Raw genomic sequence first — 20,772 nt, forward strand, 5'->3', positions numbered from 1 at the left:
AGACCTTTCCAGGGAGACTGTTCATTCTGGTGTGAATTTCTAAGGAGGGAAAGGTGAAAATAAGTAAACACATTTTATAATATTTCTCTGATCCTTTCACATGGTAAAGAACACATTTTTCCTACTTTAACCTTGGGAGTTTTAAAATTCAGAGACCACCATTTTCATTTTAGGTAATATTTAACTTAATCACTTCATCTGAATTAACATGGACAACAATGGTGACACAAAGATAATTACATTTAAGTGGTATTCTAACTTAAAATTTTCTTTGGGAATATCTGTGAGTCACCCTGTTCAACTCAAATATCCATAAAACGTGTACTAATTGTTCCAGAAGGAAATCATTGTTGCAGAGGGCAAAAGGCCAAGTGAGCTGAAATAGCAGGTTCTTAATTTATAGTCAATAAAAGGACTCTTTTGTAAGTTCTTCTCAAGTCACAGCGTATTATCAGGCAAGTCTGGCACTAAAGTCACTTCATGCTTAAATACTTCACAAGGGCCCCAAACAAGGGAGCTCCGTGAAACATTCTGTGAGATTTGATACTGTGAATTCACTCAGCTTTCAAGATTGCAGAGGCATTTTAAATTTTATAAAGTTACCAGCAAAAAAAAAAGTTACCAGCTACATATTCAAGATAAAAACATACATTTTAAAACACTTTTAACTACCTACAGTATATAACAGGGGCTTCCCTGGAGGCTCAGATGGTACAGAATCTGCCTGCAATGCAGGAGACCGGGGTTCGATTCCTGGGTTGGGAAGAACCCTCAGGGTTACCTGCTCCAGTATTCTTGCCTGGAGAATCCCATGGACAGAGAAGCCTGGCAGACTACGGTCCATGGGGTCGAAGAGTCGTACACGACTGAGTGACTAACACAATAATAATACTCGCAGAACTCTTTACAGCTGCCACACTTTGGAGATTCTGCTTGAGGTTTTCTTTGAGACTCAGAAATAATGGTCCTTCTTTCCTTCTGAGAAGTATAGCTTCCTGTGTCAATCCAGGATTGAATTAATACTGCTTTTTTTTTTTTTTTAATTTCCTTAGGTGGCTTTGTGCCAATACGGGGAAGGGGGGCACCCAAAGAGATAACAAAGAACTACAGATACTCTGCTGTCAGTGCTAGGCCTCCTTCCTTTGGGCTGTAGAAGTGCCACTTCGGAATGTCAGTGACAGGTCTGCTGCTTTTAGGCCGGAGGAAAAAGCCACGCTTCAGTAGGATAAGGCACCCAGGGCTCCCCACTGCATGGCTCCCCGCTGTGAGCCATCATTATGTCCTCATGACAATGATGATTGATCTGTTGCAAGAGGAGCCTCGGCTGGCAGGGAGGAGACAGTCCCGTTGCTTTTAAGTCTAACAGAATCTCAAACTGCCTAAAGAAACCTGCATTTTTTTTTTTTTTTTGGCAGGGGAAGGATTGAAAAAAAAAAGAAACAAGAACCTGAACTAACAAAACTATGTTCAAAATGTATGAACGCTCCCTGTAGACTAATGAACTGTTTGGGCCAATGTTCTGTGTTCTGGTAGGAACACACGCTCATTGTACTTTCACCAGATTTAAATTTTTAAAGAAACATGTTTAACAAGTTTAAAGTTTTTACTTTAGTCAGTTCAGTTGCTCATTCATGTCCAACTCTTTGTGACCCCAAGGACTGCAGCATGCCAGGCCTCGCTGTCCATCACCAACTCCCAGAGTTTACTCAAACTCATGTCGGTTGAGTTGGTGATGCCATCCAATCTTTTCATCCTTTGTTGTCCCCTTCTCCTCCTGCCTTCAACATTTCCCAACATCAGGGTCTTTTCAAAGGCTTTTCAAAGGTCTTTTCATCAGGCTCTTCACATCAGGTGGCCAAGGTATTGGAGTTTAGCTTCAGCATCAGTCCCTTCAATGAATATTCAGGACTGATTTCCTTTAGGATGGACTGGTTGGATCTCCTTGCAGTCCAAGGGACTCTCAAGAGTCTTCTCCAACACCACAGTTCAAAAGCATCAATTCTTCAACGCTCAGCTTTCTGTATAGTCCAATTCTCACATCCATACATGACCACTGGAAAAACCATAGCCTTGACTAGATGGACCTTTGTTGGCCAAGTATTGTCTCTGCTTTTTAATATGCTATCTAAGTTGCTCATAACTTTCCTTCCAAGGAGCAAGTATCTTTTAATATCATGGCTGCAGTCACTATCTGCAGTGATTTTGGAGCCCCCCAAAATAAAGTCTGTCACTGTTTCCACCAGATGCCATGATCTTAGTTTTCGAATGTTGAGTTTTAAGCCAGCTTTTTCTTTCTCCTCTTTCACTTTCATCAAGAGGCTCTGTAGTTCTTTGCTTTCTGCCATAAGGGTGGTGTCATCTGCATATCTGAGGTTATTGATATTTCTCCTGGAAATCTTGATTCCAGCTGTGCTTCATCCAGCCCAGCGTTTCTCATGATGTACGCTGCATATAAGTTAAATAAGCAGTGACAATATACAGCCTTGATGTATTCCTTTCCCGATTTGGAACCAGTCTGTTGTTCCTTGTCCAGTTCTAACTGTTGCTTCCTGACCTGCATACAGATTTCTTACTTTAGTCTACTGTGAGCAAAACTTTGTTGCTATAGTTATACCAGATAGATTTATCTAGATATATTAAATGAGAAATCTTATATTAAAGTGTTCAGTAAGTAGATAGGCAGATGCATATTTAATACATGTTACACAGCTGTGCTTTTCACAATGTTTTGATGATCTGCAACTAAAAACTTGAAATTTTTAGCATTTTCAGCACATGTGTGCACTATTTACACAACCATCAGCTGAGACTGATCATTCAAAGACACAAAATGATTTCAGGACTCTTTTTTCCCCAGAAATATCTGGTGTATTCTATTTTCATCTCCTAGAAGTCTCTGGTTTCACACTATTACAATATTTTCCAGATCTGAGACCATGTGAAATCCTACTTGGTTCTATCATACTTCCTTTTAGGTGTATGCGCTCAGTCGCTCAGTCACGTCTGACTTGCAATCCCATAGGCTGTAGCCTGGCAGGCTCCTCTGTCCAGGAGATTCTGCAGGCAAGAATACTGGAGTGGGTTGCCATTTCCTTCTCCAGAGGATCTTCCCAACCCAAGAAACAAACCCAGGTCTCCTGCATTGCAAGCAGACTCTTTGCCGACTTAGCTGCAACTGAGCTACCATGGTGACCTAAATTATAAAATTGTTTCCCTGCAGCGCTGATTTAATTTAAAAACTAAGTAAGATTTGTTCAAAATACACAGTCCATCCAAATCAACAAGTATAAGTCACTCTAGTGGCAAAATAGTTTATCACTTCCCCTGAACGGGCATGTTCATTAGAAGGACTGATGCTGAAGCTGAAATTCCAATCCTTTGGTCACCTCATGGGACGAGTTGACTCATTGGAAAAGACCCTGATGCTGGGAGGGATTGGGGGCAGGAGAAGAAGGGGACAACAGAGGATGAGATGGCTGGATGGCATCACCGACTCAATGGACATGAGTTTGAATAAACTCCGGGAGTTGATGATGGACAGGGAGGCCTGGCGTGCTGCGATTCATGGATTCACAAAGAGTCGGACACGACTGAGCGGCTGAACTGAATTGAACTGAACGGGCAATCAGTTTGAAAAAATTTGATTCCTCAGGGGCAGCCTGCTGGGGAACAAAGGACCTCCTCCACCCGGCGGTGTGGGTCTCTTCCCCTTCTATGCTCCTATTGGGCGCTGTTTGTACATCCATCGTGGCACTGTGCCTGCTTCTGCCGTATTTCCTAATCATATCTCTTTGTCCTTTAGAAATAGCTGAGGCAAGTGTTTAGGCAGAGAAGGCTTGAGGAGACCACCTACAGGGCGCCCTGTGTGAACACGGGCAGGGTGACGCCAGCACAGAAGAAATGACTGCCCAGCCACTAAGGCCCTCCGGGGGTTGAAGGGCTCCAGAAGTACTTCCCTGCTCCAGGGGAGGATATGGAGGGCGGCAGGTAGAGCTGAGTGCTGTGTGGATGGCCCTGCGGCCAGTGGTTGTCACTCTATTGTGTATCAGAATCACCCTGGAGGGCTTGTTAGCAAATTCAGCTCTTTACTCCACTCAAGTACCACAGCACTTCAGATCATGCTGTTGATTCCATAAAGCTCATATACAAATAATTTTCCGGTTCAGGTCTTTGGAAGGCAATTTTTTAAGTCTTAGAAAGATATGTTTCTTATATAGCCCCCTCAATCTCTTGCCCCACTCCCTAGCAGGTGTTGTGACTTGTTTCAACAGTGTGTTTCTTTTTATAGCTAAGTAGTATTCCCTTGTATGGATATACCATATCCATTCACCTGTTGATGGCCATTTGGGCTGTTTATCTGTTAGCGATCTCAGATAAAGTTGCTGTGAATATTTGTGTGTAAGTCTTTGTGTGGAAAGATGCTTTTATTTTTCCTGGGTAGACACCGAGTAGGGTGTCCTGTGCCTAAAATGATCTCCGCCTGGATGGCCACATGGCCTGCCCCCTCAACTGGATTTCACACAGGTTGGTTTCAGCTCAAATGTCACCTCCCAGACTGTCCTTTTCATTTACTTTGTACTAAAGGGCCCACCTGACCACACATCCCTTACCTTACCTTTTCCTCATTGCACTTCATTGCCCCCAATATTATTTATTTGTATACTAACTGTCCCTGCCTTGTTCAGTACTGTACCTCCAGGGTCTAGCGTGTGTCTGGAACACAGAAGCTGCTCAATAAGTATTTATTGCACAAATAAACGAATGATGAACCAGAACGGCTTTTTCCAATATCCACACCAGGTATTAAGACACCTGTATAATCTTTGCCTACCTAATATGTGGGAAACAACATCTCTGTAACTTGCATTTAATATGAGTGACATTGACTACCCTGTTTTTAGCTTGGCCTTTGTATTTTGTTTTTTCAGAAAGCTATCTTTTCATATGCCTTGTTCAGCTATCTTTTTCCTATTGCTTTGCAAGCACTATTGATATATTAAAGGGCTTATCCCTTTGTTCATTGTACACTATTAATGATATTTTCCCAGCTTTTCAGTTGCCTTTTACTTTGTAGTCATATTATTAACCTTTTCCTTTTGCTTTCTGGTTTTGAGACATTTTAGAAAGTCCTTCCCATTCCAAGATCATCACAGCATTCACAGTTGTTTTCTTCTAAGACTTTATACATGTATATATAAAATATCATAATGTTTAGATCTTTGATCCATCTGGGATTTACTTTGGGGTGTAAAGAGTAAGTAAGTGATCTAGTTTTAAAAGAAAATTTAGCTTTAAAATACAATGAAGCAACTTCCCTGCTGGTCCAATGGTTAAGACTCTGAGCTTCCAATTTGGGGGCCCAGGTTCCATCCCTGGTTGGGGAACTAGATCCCACATGCCATAACTAAGAGTTCGAATGCCACAACTAAAGATCCCACGTGCTGTAACTAAGACCTGGTGCAACCAAATAAATATTTTTTTAAAAATACAATAAATACAAATTTCTGGATACCATTTACTTAACATTTTAACAATGAGAACATTCATAATTTAAAACTAAATTCAAATAAATTTCACCTGTTTTCCAACATACATTTTTGATATAGGTATTTGTATGTGTGTACATGTATGCAATAAAACACTATTTTTCACCATTCTCTAGAATTTTATATTACAATGACATTACTTTCATTATTAAAATATTTTCCCTGACAAGTTTCCACTTATTTCTTTCAGTATTTTCTTGCTTTCCTGGATCTTGAAGATTTCTTGTTTGTTTTATTATATTTTGCTTTAAAAAGTCTCTTTTCTATTAAGCTCACTTCTTCATGGAGAAAGGAAGTCTTTATTCTCAGCAAGAAGGAGAAGAGATTTAGTATAAACTGGTAACTCAGAGAAAAATTGGATTCTTCATAGGTTGTCACATGCTTACAATGGCTAGAAGGGGAAGAAAAAAGACACCACGTTTAAATTAGGGTCATTTAGAAAGGTATGTGCTGGTCCCTTGAATATCCCCCAAATAACCTAAAAACTGTATATGGTTAGGCTGAAGATAGTACTCTGAGCTGGAAGGAAATGGAACAATCTGGAAGGAATCCTACATTTTATAAAGGAAAAAAATGCTAGCACTGTCTGTGGCCATCAGGCGTGGGACACAGGTGGTCCACAGCCAGTTCTCACAGCTCCTCCTCCACTCCAGGTGGGCCCTCCTCTTACCATGGTCAAGGCAAACAAAAGCACACAGGGAGAGATTCTGGACATACTGAAAACACAAGAACAAAATAATCCCCAGCTCCCAACCAAAATAAGATACCAGGCTTAATAATGTATGCTGCAGTTCTGTATGTGTTATAGAAGGAAGAGTTAACAAAGCAATTTTGCTTATTTTAAAGTAGTAAGTAGAACCGGAACCTGATCAAATCTCTAAAACACTAATGAAAACTGCTAAGTAACTCTGCCAATCTTTACCTATACCAAGGTGGAAGCAGGGGAAAGGGGAACACGTTAAAAGGTGTCATGGGCTGTAATCAGCAAAATCTAGACTACAGGAAATTGTACAGGACACATGACCTGGGTTACTCAATAAGTAAACTGCAAGGGGGAAATAAAAGAGATAAAGGGGGAATTTATGAACTAAAGTATTTAAGGGCTATCTCTACCACCGGCAATGTAAGGACTTTATGTGGATTCTGAGTTATTTAAAAACTTACTGTTGACAATCAGGTAAATCTAGACATTGACTGCATGTTTGATGAGATTAAGGAATTACTATTAGTTTTTAATGTCAGATTAATGGTATTATGGCTTTGTTTGAGAAAATTATGATGTTTGGACTTGCTTCCAAATAATCTGGGAGTAGACAGGTAAAGCAGTGAGCTGGCTGGGGCATGGGGAAAACAAGTCTAGCCACATGGAAAGTTGTTAATGTGTGGGGGTGACTATGGGTAGGGGGCATTAATTATACTGCGCTCTCTACCTTTGAATATACTTGAAGTTTTCCATAATAAATAGTTTTAAAAACAAGTGAACATTATATAGATGGTATAAACATTTAGACAATGATTTATGTAACAAATATGGCCCTAAATTCCTGAAAGAATGTTTGTATTTGCACCATAGAACTCAGACACCCATCAGTTGTGACTATGGATAAATACTCTTGGTTCTTTCATCTGCAAAACAGAAAAAAAATAACCACCTCATAAGATGAAAAGAGGAATGAATGAGAATATATATTAAGCACTTATCCAACAGCTGGCACAAAGTAAGGGCTCAAAAATGTTCACTTTCCCTATATTCCTTTAAAACTGATTTTAAAATTTTCACTTAAAATCTTAAGCCTATTTTAATAATATACCCTACTATGTTCACTAGTAGGAAATTTAAAAGCCTCAACTGCTTGTGCATTGATTGGAAATAGAATATAAGCCATTTATATGAATTCTCACAAATATGGTGCCCTCTTTTCTTCTTTTCTAATTTTTAATTTTAGCTCTATGAAGAGAGACTCAGACAAAATATTATCACAAAAAGGGTGCAAATATTGTTTTCCTTGCCTAAGGACCATAAAGAAAGCTCTATTTCTACAACAAAAAGATAATAAAATGTGTACAGTAGGATTTTATTTTTATTTTTTTTTAATTTATCTATTTTAGTTGGAGGCTAAGTACTTTACAATATTGTAGTGAGAACTTTTTATTTCTAAGTTGAATCAACAACAGTATCTTTTAAGGATTACATCCCTTATCATAAATTCAGAAAATTTAAATTTTCCTAAAGTTTTAAGTGATAAAACCAAATATAACTTACAATCATTTAAATTCATCCAGGTTGTTAGCTCCGCCTCAGACAAGAAGGATAAACACCCTCATGATCTGAAGGGCTCTCAGCCTTTCTCTGCTTAGTTCTCAAGGCCTGAGTGTTATCAAAATTATTTCCCAGTACAAAGCTTGTCTCTTCTGAACCCTCAAAACTGAGTCCTCCTGTGTAATAAAATTCTCCATGTTGCTGAAGATCTGCTCTTTTAAGCATCAAAACATTTCATTTTAACCATTTTGGATAGACATATTTTAAAATTGAGTTATATATTATTTGGTTATTATTAATCAGAGAACATTCAGCCTATTTTCAAAAGCCTTTAGCCACCAGGGAAGCCCTCCTTTAAAATTATATGGTGACAAGTTGTCCACTTTTATTGTGGAAATATTAGAAAATACAGGTAAGAAAAACAAACCCAAAGAGAATGCACATAATTTGGGGACATGCTAAAGCAGAGACATGGTCAAGTTTATTCAGTTCTGTGGTGCTATTGTGTGTCATGAATGAACTTCAGACCACTGTAATTTGAGTTCTTTTGTCTGCTTCTGTGGCTGGTTCCTCTATTGTTTGTCAAATGAGTACAACTTATATTTGCTGTCAAGACATTCAGCAGCAGACACCTCTCAGTCTCCTGCCTACTCTGCATCTTCTGATGGCGAGGAATCTGGAAATCAGACAACTTAGCCTGATGGACACATACCTCCCGGCAGAGTGAGGGACTAGAGGGCTTCCTGAGAGGAGTGTATATGCGTTAGTTATGGACTCAGTGGCCATTTTATTGGTGAGCTGGACCCTTTTTTGCTTACTATGTGGTTCTAGGCTATGATCTGAATAGGCAAGGTAATTTGACAGATGATTTTGGTACATAAAACCATGGTGATAACCATGCTTGATGCACAGAGTGTATTGCTTAGCCTTAGAACTCACGCAGAGAAAAAAATCTTGGTTATTTCACCTCTGATTATACCAAGGTCTATTTGTAACTAACTGTCTTACGTTACAGGATTACACCCATGAAGAACATCCAAAAATGCACTGATCGTGCCAAGTGAAGAGCACAAAGGTGTAGGTTCCCCACTAACCCCCAAGGACCGACTATGCAGGCAGACAAGGCAGATGGTACTAACGCATCAGGTCCTAACTTCCTGTCCCATGTGTGGGTCTTGACTATAAGCTCACCATCTTCTAAAGTCCAACCAATAACACATCTGCCCCTCATTATGACCAACTCCTTTAAATCATAGGTGGCCTTTTTTTTTTTTTAATGAGAAAAGACTACTACTTCAGGCCAAACTAGAGGTTTCAGGGTGGTTTTTATCCCATGATTTCTAAGAGCATCGCATACCTTTTACAGAACTTCTGAGTACTCAGCCAGTAGAGGGAATTCTTGGTTGTCAGGGACTGGCCTTTCTGCTGCAGGACTCCCTGGAGGCTATGACCATGGAAACAAGGCCTCTCGCTGTCCTCTTCAGTCCAGTTGAACTGAAAACTTGAAGGCTTTTTTTTTTCAATGTTTGGTGCTGAATCCACCAGTGTGCTAAACTGTTTCTGTAGACTCACCACCATTTCTGGAAATGAAGGGAAAAGAAATGAAATAAAAACTCACATTAAATGGCAAATAAAGTCTGTATTTACTTGATAGTAATGCACCAACGGTGGTTTTGTAGTTTTGTAAGTGCTCCACGGTGATGGAAGAGCATAACTAGGGGAAACTGACACTGGAAGAGGGATGGCGAGGAACAACTTGAAAAGGCTAAAAAGGTAAATTTTATGTTATCTATATTTTACCACAGAAACAAAACAAACAAAAAAAAAAACAACCTAAAAAAGCAGTTCTCCAAATAAAGAGTTCTGAAAGTATAGATATATAGCATTTAAGATTTTGGCGAGAACTTAAGTTCTGTTTGAATATCGCAGTGCTCCTGAAATAGATTTCTACTGACATTTTTAACAGAGAAGGACGTTTCTCTGGATGTGCAATGGGACACTTGTTAAACAACTGAGAAAAGAACTTATGCGTTCACTTTTCAATTGAAAACACTTAGCTTTTCTATAGCTGGGCTGTTACTTGGTGTTAACGAGAAGAAACCCCACTCACCTCTTCTTTTATACACCACTGGCCTGTCAATGGCTGAGTAGTAGAGTGGCTTTTCACCTTTCCACAGAAACCTGCCAAGATAAAGACGCACTTGGAGCAGGATGGAGATGAAATGGGCCTCAACACACTTCAGAGAAGTTTCTCAATGGCAGTATCTGAAATTCCCGATCCTCATATAATAGCTCTGGCTTAGAAAGACCTGCTGACACGCGTCTCTATAGCACTCATGACCTAGACGTGAGTGAGTGGCACTGCAGGAGGCAAGAAGTCAAGGGAAGGTTAAGTTCCACCCCAAACCTCCCAGATGCCGTAAGATGACAAAGAAACGACTGACTATACCTTCATCATAAAATTCGCATGCTGTATGTTCTCATAAAGTGAGGCCACCTAAGAAAAAAGCTGTTCCTCCTTGTCTTTGGCCAAACACCCTTCTGCTGCAGATAAAGCAGTGGTGCTTCTGACTCTGACAACTCGTACAAAGTGAACAGTAAGTGCCCGCCTTCTAATGCAGAGGTGTAATCACTGTGAACAGGTCATGGTCTTCCTGAAAATTACGTGTGAACTAAATCATACCACATTTAAATATTCAGAAAGCTTGTCATCTGTGATTCTTTCAAATATCTTTTTGTTATTCATCAAATAATAAAAGTGACAATATATTCAAGATGAAAAAAAATCTCTTAATAATACAGAAGTTCCCTAAACAGTTTAATCCCACTCCCTAGATAAACCCACTGTTAAAAACGCCTTGTGACTGCCTCATTTAGATGGATTTTCTTACGCATTTATAGTAAATGCCCACACAGGCGGCAATTATGCTGCAGTCAAAGAGGTGTCATTACTTCCTTGAGGTCACAGGCACAGAAGACGGGAAAGGTGGGCTATCGAAAATGATTAACAATCGTCAGACAGTCCTTCTTTAAACATTTACTTTACTTTGTTTACCTCTTTTCAAAACTACAAAAAATAGAGGCCCACCACGAAGTCTCGATATTTTCTCCAGGAAGCCACAGGGTCCTCTATGCTCTGTCTGTCCAGCCTTCCCTCGGGATTTGGTTCCCCACTGCTGTATATTACATGTATAATTTATATGTAGCAAAACCGACCCTGTTCAGTGTATAGCTGCACTAGTTTAGATAAACACATACAGTTGTGTAATCACCACCATGATTAGTCCACGCAACAGTTCCACACTCCCAAATCTCCCATGCCTTTTGAAGGTCAACTCCTGCCCTGACCCTCAGCTAAACTTGGTCTCAACCACCAATCTGTTTCTCTATTCTTACAGCTTAGCCTTTTCCAGAAAGTCATATAAATGAAATTAGACTGTATATAACCTTTTGAATCTTTCATTAGCATAATGTATTTATGATTCATTCACATTTCTGGATGTATCAGAAACTTATTCCTTTCTAGTACTGAAGAGTATTTCATTTTACAGATATGCTACAGTTTGTTTATCCATTACCACCTGAAGGGCATCTGGGTTGTTGCGTTTTTGGCCACAACGTTTCATTCGTTTACTTGTGAATGACGTATAAAATCTATATATATTCATATATAGGTTTTCTGTGTGAACTTACTTTTGGCCCATTTAAAAAACTGAGTTGTTTTCTTATATGAAAATTCTTCATATATTCTGGATACAAACCTTCTATCAGATATGTGATTTGAACATATTTTCTCCTAGCCTGTATCTTCTCTTAACAGTGTTTTTAGAAGAGAAGTTCTTTCTTTTGATGAAGTCTATCTTTTTTTTTTCTTTTATGGATCATGCCTTTGGTATCATATCTGAGAAAATTTTTGTCTAACCTGAAAGGCTGCAAAGATCTTCTGCACATGCTTTTAAATTTTCTTCCATGAAAACTGGAAGTCAAAGCACTCTCTAAAGTTATTTTTAGGTTTTCAACTACAGTTTATTAGTGTTTCTCATAATCCCATGCATAGAGACCTATGCTGAGCTGTAGAAAATACTTAACAACTTTTACCTGACAATATGGAAGATGATGTCTAGAAGAATAGAGAGAAAAATTAGAAATTTATGTCAACAACAGAGATGGGGAAGGGTAGAACAGGTGATGTGCATACATAGGAGCTCTGTGCCCACAGAGCAGTCAGCATTGACTTACAAGTCATCTCACTCATCCCAAAACACAGACTCTATGAAGGATCTTGGTAACAGGTCCCTTGGACAAGCTCTTCCCAGAGGCCTGGTGTCCGTCTGGAAAATGCCACTTTGAAACCAGACATACGTTTTTTGGTCACTAAATTCTTCCTTAAAGTAGCTAAAAGTCAGTGAGCCTTTTGATGCACAGCTGACTGAGGCACTGCAGGAAGAATCTGGGCTCTAACAGGTATGTCTGAAGTGTAAGCTGGTGCCTGGTTTGGGTTCACGAATGGGCACCTATTCAACCCTGAGATGCCCAAGTGGCATGGCCCCTGAATAACTAGCCTTTCAGTATTGGTCGGGACCACCACAGCGGCACCAGAAAAGGAAGGTCCGATGGCTGGTTCTCCAAGATTACCTAAGAACTCAGGAGAGCCTTCTGTTCTCGCTGCTACTCTTGTGCCTGCTGAGAGCCAATGACTAAAGACATTCCTTCTCCAACAGAAAAGAGGAAGGCCTCCATTCCCCGGGTGCCCACAGCTGTCAGAAGCTCACTCTCACTATCTGTTCAACCTGAACAGGAAGAAACTGCCCATCTCCTCCCCTCTTCAGCAAGGATCCTTTCTCCCACAGCGCTTTATTCATCCCTGGAAGTCTGTTTCTTGATTTAAAAGCTCTCTTAAATTTAGAGGAGAAATAATCTAATTCTATCTGCAAACACTGAAATTTAGTTTGTGATTAAGAATATCAAGAAGGCATCATTAGCCTTCCTTTATTGATGAGGAAACTGGAGTTATCATTTTAACTAATTTGAGGAATCTTGATTTTTCTCAGAGGATATAAAATGACTTGATCAAATGAGTACTGTTGCAAAATTACATACACTACAGAAATGTTAACCTTTTCTTCAAAGTCTCACAGAGACTCAAAGTTCCAAGAATAGATATAAAACCCATTCAAATCAGAAACCTATAGCAATGTACCCTCTACCACATAAGACAGTATCTCCGAAAATTTATGAGCTGACTACATTTCAGTGCACTGAGGCTAAGTTAAGTAACTGGGCCACAGTTAAACAGCTGGTTTTAACAATCAGGATGCACCCCTGCATTCTCTAATGCTATGCTCTTTCCACTCTGCCACAGTGGACCTGGGTGGGCTTCCCTGTTGCTCAGTGGTAAAGAACCTGCCTGCCAATTCAGGAGATGCGGATTTGATCCCTAGTCGGGAAGATCCCCTGGAGAAGGAAACAGCAACCCCCTCCAGTATTCTTGCCTGGGAAACCACATGGACAGAGGAATCTGGCGTGCTGCAGTCCATGGGATCACGAAGAGTTGGACACAACTTAGCAACTAAACAACAACAATGGACCTACATGAGAAGAACTCGAGGTCAAACAGTGAGAATGAATGAATTAAATATCTACTCTCTTTCTGCTTTGCTTTGTTTGGATTTTTATAGGGAACTTTATTTTGGAGGAACAGTCCAGTTATAAATGACACAGGCTGATGTTTGCAGTCTTTTGTAATAGTGGGAAGCACAGATGGGAACTGATCCACTGTGGGAAACGAAAGAGGAAGGAATACCAGAAATGCAGAGGAGAGTCATGCAGATTACGAAAAGATGAGTACTGAGTACAATACAGCTCCCTGGACTGGATTCTGGATCAGGAGGAGGACACTAATATTACTATTTTTTAAATCTTCTGGCCACACCGTGTGGCATGTGGGATCTTAGTTCCCTGACCAGGGATGGATCTCACCTCCCTTGCATTGGCAGTGTGGAGTTTTAACCATTAGACCACCAGGGACGTCCCTAAAAGGACATTATGGGGCTTCCCTGATAGCTCAGTTGGTAAAGAATCCGCCTGCAATGCAGGAGACCCCGGTTTGACTCTTGGGTTGGGAAGATCCCCTGGAGAAGGGAAAGGCTACCCACTCCAGTATTCTGGCCTGGAGAATTCCATGGACTATATGGCTTATGGGGTCGCAAAGAGTCGGACACGACTGAGCGACTTTTACTCACTCACTAATAGTTAATAGAAATATTTTTAAAAGTTAGGTTAGGCAGAGGGGTTAATTCTAGAAAAAAGGGTCATAATGCTGGTGAGTCTGAACTGATGAAACTTGAGCTTTCAGATGTAAAGCAATAGACTTAAAAAATAAAGTAGGTGAATCTAAAGCTAGAAGAGGTAACATACTTTGCCCTGGCTTCCTCCCACTTTTGTTTTTTCTCATCAATAGCTTTCTTCATAACTTGGTACCATTTTCTGAAATCAAACCATGGTTTATCTGAAAGAAATGAAATCCATAATTACTAACCAAATATGTCACATTATTATAACACATGTTGCTCATTTGAGTCTTTATTCACTGATCTGACTAAACATTTATGTGCCAGCCCTTGGAGGGGCTGACTATCTCCACGCTCTAATATGACTTGTGAGCACTCTGCTGTCACCCCCTTCCATTCTGAACTCTCACCTGTACTGTGGCCCTGTATTACACCAAAACTACCTTAAAAAAAAATTGGAATATAGTTGCTTTACACTGTGGGGTCAGTTTCTGCTGAACCAGCCACACATACACACGTGTCCCCCCTCTTCTGGACTTTCTTCCAGTTAAAGCCACCACAGAGCACTGAGCAGGGCTCCCGCAGCTCTAAGCAGGTTCTCATTAGTGACCTATTCATACACAGTCGTGTAGATATGCAATCCCAATCTCCCAACTCACCCCATCCCCCTGCCTTTTCCCCTTTGGTAAGCATACGTTTCTTCTCTACAGCTGTGTTTCTATTTCTGCTTTGCAAATAAGATCATCTTTACTATTTTTCTAGATTACACATATTGAAACCATCTTTTTACATGTCTGTTTCTCTTAGATTTGACTATTATCTCCTCAAGAATAGAAGATATATTAATTACACATATAAACAGTCTGATACAAGGTACAATTTATATATTTCTCAGAGTTTCTTCTTCTAATTCACCTTTTACAATCACTTGATTGACTAAAAAAAAAAAGGTACCTTCTTTGTTCTTTTCATTATATTTCTCTGCAATATTAGACAAAGACCTGGAGATACAAATAAACAAATCAATTTATTTGGAAATCATTCATTTGAAGACAGTTAAATTTTGAATTCTTCTGAAAGAAAAGTATAGAACAGTACTTGAAACTGATGCCAACTTTTAATGCAGAAGCAAGTACTGAAATAGGGAAGAAGACACTGCCACTCTTTGTTGGCATTTTACGATTCTTTCACTTTCCAGATGATCTTTGAAGATACATAGTGCCAGAAATCAAAAGGTACACAGATGAAGTGCTAAGTGACTGTTTAGAATTTGTGTATGATGCTTTAAAACTCAGGAGAATGAGACACATGTGTAGCTTCCTAAAAATGGAAGAAAACATGATCCAAACAACTTACTAAAGGAGAATGAAATCTCTAACAAATACCTGAGCCAAAACATTAGGTAAGGAGTAGTTGCTGCTACAAGTCAGTGTTCTATAACAACTGAGAGTCTCTACTTTCTACTGAGATATAACATGTGGAGTCCTTTACTCTGAATAATTAGTGGAAAATGATACAATTTTTTCCTCCTAAGGCAGACATACACTTACCATTCTAAATTGTCATCTAATAAAAAGAGCAGTTTCAATGCCACTACAATGACAGCTACAGCTTGCACATCATATTTAACAGTTTTTGCCTTTTTAGCTATAGGATCAAATCTTAGAAAATCCACTTCTCCTATTCCAGTCGCTTTTACCACTAGGCAGGTTAAATTATGCATTTCATCTGTTGAAGAATAAAACAGAAAAATGTGAAATTAAACTCTTTTGTTAATGAGACCATACTAATGTATATATCCACGAGATAAGCTTTATCTTAAAATATGATACAATGCCAGAACTCTGAGACATACCATTTTGTGTATAAATAAACCAAAAAATGAAATGTGTATAGAAAAACAAATGGTTGAATCCTGGCAAGGTCTATCTTCTATTCTGACTTCCCAAAACGCCTGCTATCTACGGGACACATCTTGGCACTGAATACACAGGCACACATCCATCTTCTATTGCTTCATCCATGCTCCTTGTCTATGTTTCTACGGCAATTTGCATTTACCTGAAACTAACTTTCCTGTAAGACCAAGGGCTTCTCTAAAAATATGCACTCGGGAAGCTAGGGAGCCTGGCTAGCACACTGGAAGGCCCAGTGTGCATCTCACCCGCTGCACTGCTTTCCCAAAGAAATTACACGCTCAGCACAGACTCATCTATTATTCAAGGCTGAGTAACTTGGGACTTGGAGCCAGAACACCTACAGCCTATATATTTAGGCTTTCTAATCATGAGCTTTGTGACTCCAGACTAGAGCCACTCAACCTCAGTTTCTTCATTTGTAAAAGGCATTACGGTGAGGATAAACATTAAAAAGATAGGACAAGTGAATTATACTTTGAAAACACTGAATTACTAAGCGAATTTCTTTACTTACTAACTGAAGTACCTATATTTTGATTAAATTCAAGTAGAACAGTTGTTATTTACAAGAGCATAATAAGTTGTATTGCATTTCCTATATACTGTCAGTCATTATGTTCTATTGATTCTATTCTCTTAATGTAGTATACAATACTTTTGTAACAGTACAAATAATATTACACACAGTATATATATGTCTCTATATATAGTATTAAATACAGAATTTTATTACTATAAAAATGGTATTTCTTGAAAAATGTCTCCCCTATTTATTTAAAATTAATATCTTGAATTGCTTCTCTTATACTAAAAGTACACACTAATAAAAAGCAAATGGAAGAAATTATGAGGAAGGAAGCCAGGACAGGAGAGAAAAACTAAGATTCTGACCTGGAGTATTATGTGACCTGGAGTATTATATGACGCCCTGGCCGTCAGCAGCCAGGCGTCACTCAGCTTGCCCACGTTTCATCTGAGATGAGAACACCCACCCGTCCTCCCTTTCCACCTTCAACAGATGAGGTAATACAGATGAAGGCACTTTGGAAACTCTACAGGGTTCCCCACAAATTAAACAGACATGACTATGAAAGCTGCCAGGAGTTCTCTCTGGCCGGCTCCTCAGCCCCAGAATGAGGGACGAAACTAAGAGACGCATTTGGAGTTCAGTCAGAGCCACCAAAGAGGCAGAGCTTACTCAGCAAGGGTGTGTGTGTGACACGCTCGCTGGAAGCTGCTTTCTGCCCAGTTCCAGAGACGACACTGTCACACATAAAGGCACTGAGGAGGGGCCTTCGTTGCCCCAGCATGCTTAAAACCACTTTTAGCTTTCTGGGAACCCGAAAACCTCTCTTTGAAAAAGGGCCAAGTACACAGATCTCTTCTTTTTGATCAATAGCACAAGAGAACTGTAGAGTGCAAACTTTCAGCTTTGAAAATGGCAATATTCTAGAAGTCTTCTTATAATCTCATGGGTAGGAGCCCAATCAACGTCACATTTTAGAATGTAATTTTGAAGGGATCACCACATCTTAGTTTGTAGATCTATTTTGTTTACTGTTTCCTCCCAATAATACAAACTCAGTATAGGACATTTATAAGATACATAAAGTGGGAAGAAAGAAAAAATGCATTACTATAACTTAGAAATAGCACTTAAATATTTGGGTAAATTTATTTCCAATATTTTCATGAATATTTTAATTTTATATAGCTATGATTATATTATATATAATTTATAATTTGGCCTATTTCCTTTTCTATTATGACATAAACATTTCCCATACTTTTATATACTCTTCACAAACATGATTTTAAAAGATGCACATGGTTCCACTGAATATACAAAATATTTACTTAAACATTACCTTTCCATTGGATATTTATTTCTGGTTTCTCAGTACTACAAATAAGGTCAATAACATTTGTGTATAGTTTTTTATCTATATTCCAAATTATTTCTATTGAACACTTTGTGGGAAGTAAAATTTCTCTATCCTGGCTCTTTTTAATATGGTCTCTAAAACAGCACTTTAAAACATCAGATGATAGCAGTCTCTCTCTGTATATTATAGTGGCTTTAATTCTACTTGTTACTCTCAGGAAGAGTTAGGTGAGAAATACTATTAAGTTACACACACTGGTCAGAAAACACTGCCACCATCACTTCTGTCCAATAGCGACTATGTGAGCTAGACACTTGCCATAACCCAGCCCGAGCCAGTTATATTTTGGTAATTCCTTGCATTCTTTCCATATCTTAAGAGTTCCCCATTATGAGCTTAGGATTTTGAAGTATATAACAGAACACAGGAACTGGCCATATTTTAAAAAAACCACTCCGAAAGTAAATCAAAAAACCAAAATCCAAAACAATAAACTGATATATGTAACATGCCAAAGTGCAGAAATCAGACTTCCCAAATTCTGGAATCTTAATCAAAGAGCCAGTGACTTCTGAAGTTACAGCAAGACGCATACATTCCTTAGCTTAATAAATGATACATTTGAGAAGCTTATTTTTTCCTCTTTAAAAAATATTTTAGAAGACTTAATATTTACATTTGTGTATATATGTTACTCCAATTTATGTTTATTTTTATAGCTAAAATTATATTATACATGCAGTTTTGTATATTGTTTTTTTCATATAACATGTCTTTTCCTTTCCTATTAAAAATAAATTCAATCACATTTTTTTATATTGCATAAGCAATAATATAGTCACGCCATGTTTGTATTTTCTGTTAAGAATAGAAACCCTGCATTTCTCACATTTCTAGTTTAGCAAGAAATTCAGGAATAGATTCCATCAGCGAATTCCGCTGGGGTGACCTGTGTCTTGGTGTATTGTGAACAAGGGCTAGTGAGGCTGCCTTTGCATCCTACCAGACCTTCATCTCCATTTGTCTCAGGGACTGGAAATAGAAATATGTTACTAAACAATAAAAATATCACTGCAGATTAACTTCTGGGATTTTAAAAATTAGAATTCTTTATTTACTAATCACGCTTCATGCAAATGAAGGAGTGCTGCCCTTTTTCAGCGGAGGTGCCTAAGTAATTAATAATACATACTGAATCATGTGTTACTTGTATTCAGCAAAAACTTACTGTAAAAACCAAACATTATCTCTCAAGCTTATCCCTCTCACCCAAAATAGAGCTCATTACTTCTGAATAGTGTCCTTTTAACCATTTTAAATGGTCCAAAACATTTTAAGAAAGAATTTTGAAATTAAGCATCATGTTACTATGGACCCTGTCAGGTGACTCTAATAGTCTCTGATTGAGAGGATTTGATACATTTTTCATAATAATTCAATAAGTCAAGGCTTACTCACCATATATACCTCACACTTACCAGGGAGATTGACCTCCATCAAGTATTTCATACACAAGATGTTTGGATGAAGATAGCAGTTTTCAGTTATGTCTGGAAAACGCGGCAAATCTAAAAATGTGGCAACTTCAATTATTTTTTTAAAGATAACTTCATAGTTAGGCCAAGACTGGAATGAAAGAGATAGTCAAGGTAGTGATTTCTGCAACATAAATTATTTTAAAAACTACTTTCTGATTTTAAAAATAACATGTATTCACTGAATAAAACTTGGAGTATAGATTAAAAACATTAAGGAGAAACACCCATAAACCCCAAATATCCTCACTGAACTATTTTAAACAGTAATAGTTATAAATTTAAAAGCCACTAAAATTCTATCTGGCTCAAACAATTCTTACTGGCCTTACCCATGATATAGTAAAACCATTACTTCTTGCCAATCATGGAAGAATCTGGGATAAAGCTGTAATCCTACTGGAATTACGATGTCGTCATAATCCCAGCAAAGCAGGACTTCCCTCTCGCCTTCCCTAACCAGAACCCTCTCGCCAACCTTCCAATTCACAGCTAACAGATTCAATTCAGTGTTACATAACATTCACACGCTTCTGTGTTGGAGATGACACCAGGGCTTAAGTCTTATAGTTAAAAACGTGCAATTCAGCTTTCTATTTTCTCATATGTTAGTCTATAAGAAAGAGTACCTTACAGAATTCAGGAAAATGTATGAGCCAATATTAATAAATTAATTCTGTTCATTTTACGAGCACCCTTGTAGCTAATTTGGTATGCTATTTATATTTTTGCAATTTCCAAACATTCTTCTCATTGATACTACATATAATTTTTCCTTATTTACTTATCCATTCACATAAAAATGTTAAATTTAGAGTCTATTCTATGTAAGATACTTCGGGAAATATAAAGTCATCTCTTCAAGGAATATATACTCTAGAAAAGGAGGTCAGTGTTCAAAGATAACTATAGGATAAGATAGCTGTTGAGTGCTACAACCAACATTTTTTTTTTAAGATCTATGGGATTTCAGAAAAACTGACATTTCTGACATGGTTGGACCTCGTTAAAATTAGGCCAGAATACAAACATTCTGGAAATCTGTTTGGCAATATTTATTAAAGTTGACTGGAAGTCAAGAGTGAGATTACTCTCAGGGTGCAGGTGATCACGACTGGAAGTGGGGATAGGATGGAGCTTCTGGGGTGCAGAGATGGTTGTTTTTTGATCTAGGGGGCTGGTTCAGGTAATGAAAGTTCATCAGGTTGGGTACATTTGTGATATGTTCACTTTTCTGTATGTATGTCTCGCTTAAAAAAACATGCTAAGAGGGAAAGTTTAGTAAACTATTTTGTGTAACAATCACTTCATATATCACCCTATAGGAAAAATCATC

The 20,772-nt window shown here is 38.5% G+C and overlaps 1 protein-coding gene across 4 annotated transcripts in view; it reads right to left on the reverse strand.

Annotated features, from left to right (window-relative positions):
* Positions 1-5,501: 5,501 nt before the first annotated feature.
* The window catches only part of TAF1B (TATA-box binding protein associated factor, RNA polymerase I subunit B), a 52,324-nt gene continuing 37,053 nt past the window's right edge, over positions 5,502-20,772 (reverse strand). For all 4 annotated transcript variants that reach the window (XM_043469374.1, XM_043469375.1, XM_043469376.1 and 1 more), the window contains 7 exons: positions 19,380-19,527; positions 15,647-15,824; positions 15,051-15,097; positions 14,224-14,314; positions 9,917-9,987; positions 9,164-9,386; positions 5,502-5,937 (listed from right to left, as the gene is read on the reverse strand). In XM_043469374.1, the coding sequence (XP_043325309.1) occupies positions 5,733-5,937; positions 9,164-9,386; positions 9,917-9,987; positions 14,224-14,314; positions 15,051-15,097; positions 15,647-15,824; positions 19,380-19,527 (963 nt within the window). In that variant the 3' untranslated portion in view covers positions 5,502-5,732. The remainder of the gene's footprint in view (positions 5,938-9,163; positions 9,387-9,916; positions 9,988-14,223; positions 14,315-15,050; positions 15,098-15,646; positions 15,825-19,379; positions 19,528-20,772) is intronic.

Source organism: Cervus canadensis, chromosome 5 (assembly GCF_019320065.1).
Source record: "Cervus canadensis isolate Bull #8, Minnesota chromosome 5, ASM1932006v1, whole genome shotgun sequence".
NCBI classification, from domain to species: domain Eukaryota; kingdom Metazoa; phylum Chordata; class Mammalia; order Artiodactyla; family Cervidae; genus Cervus; species Cervus canadensis.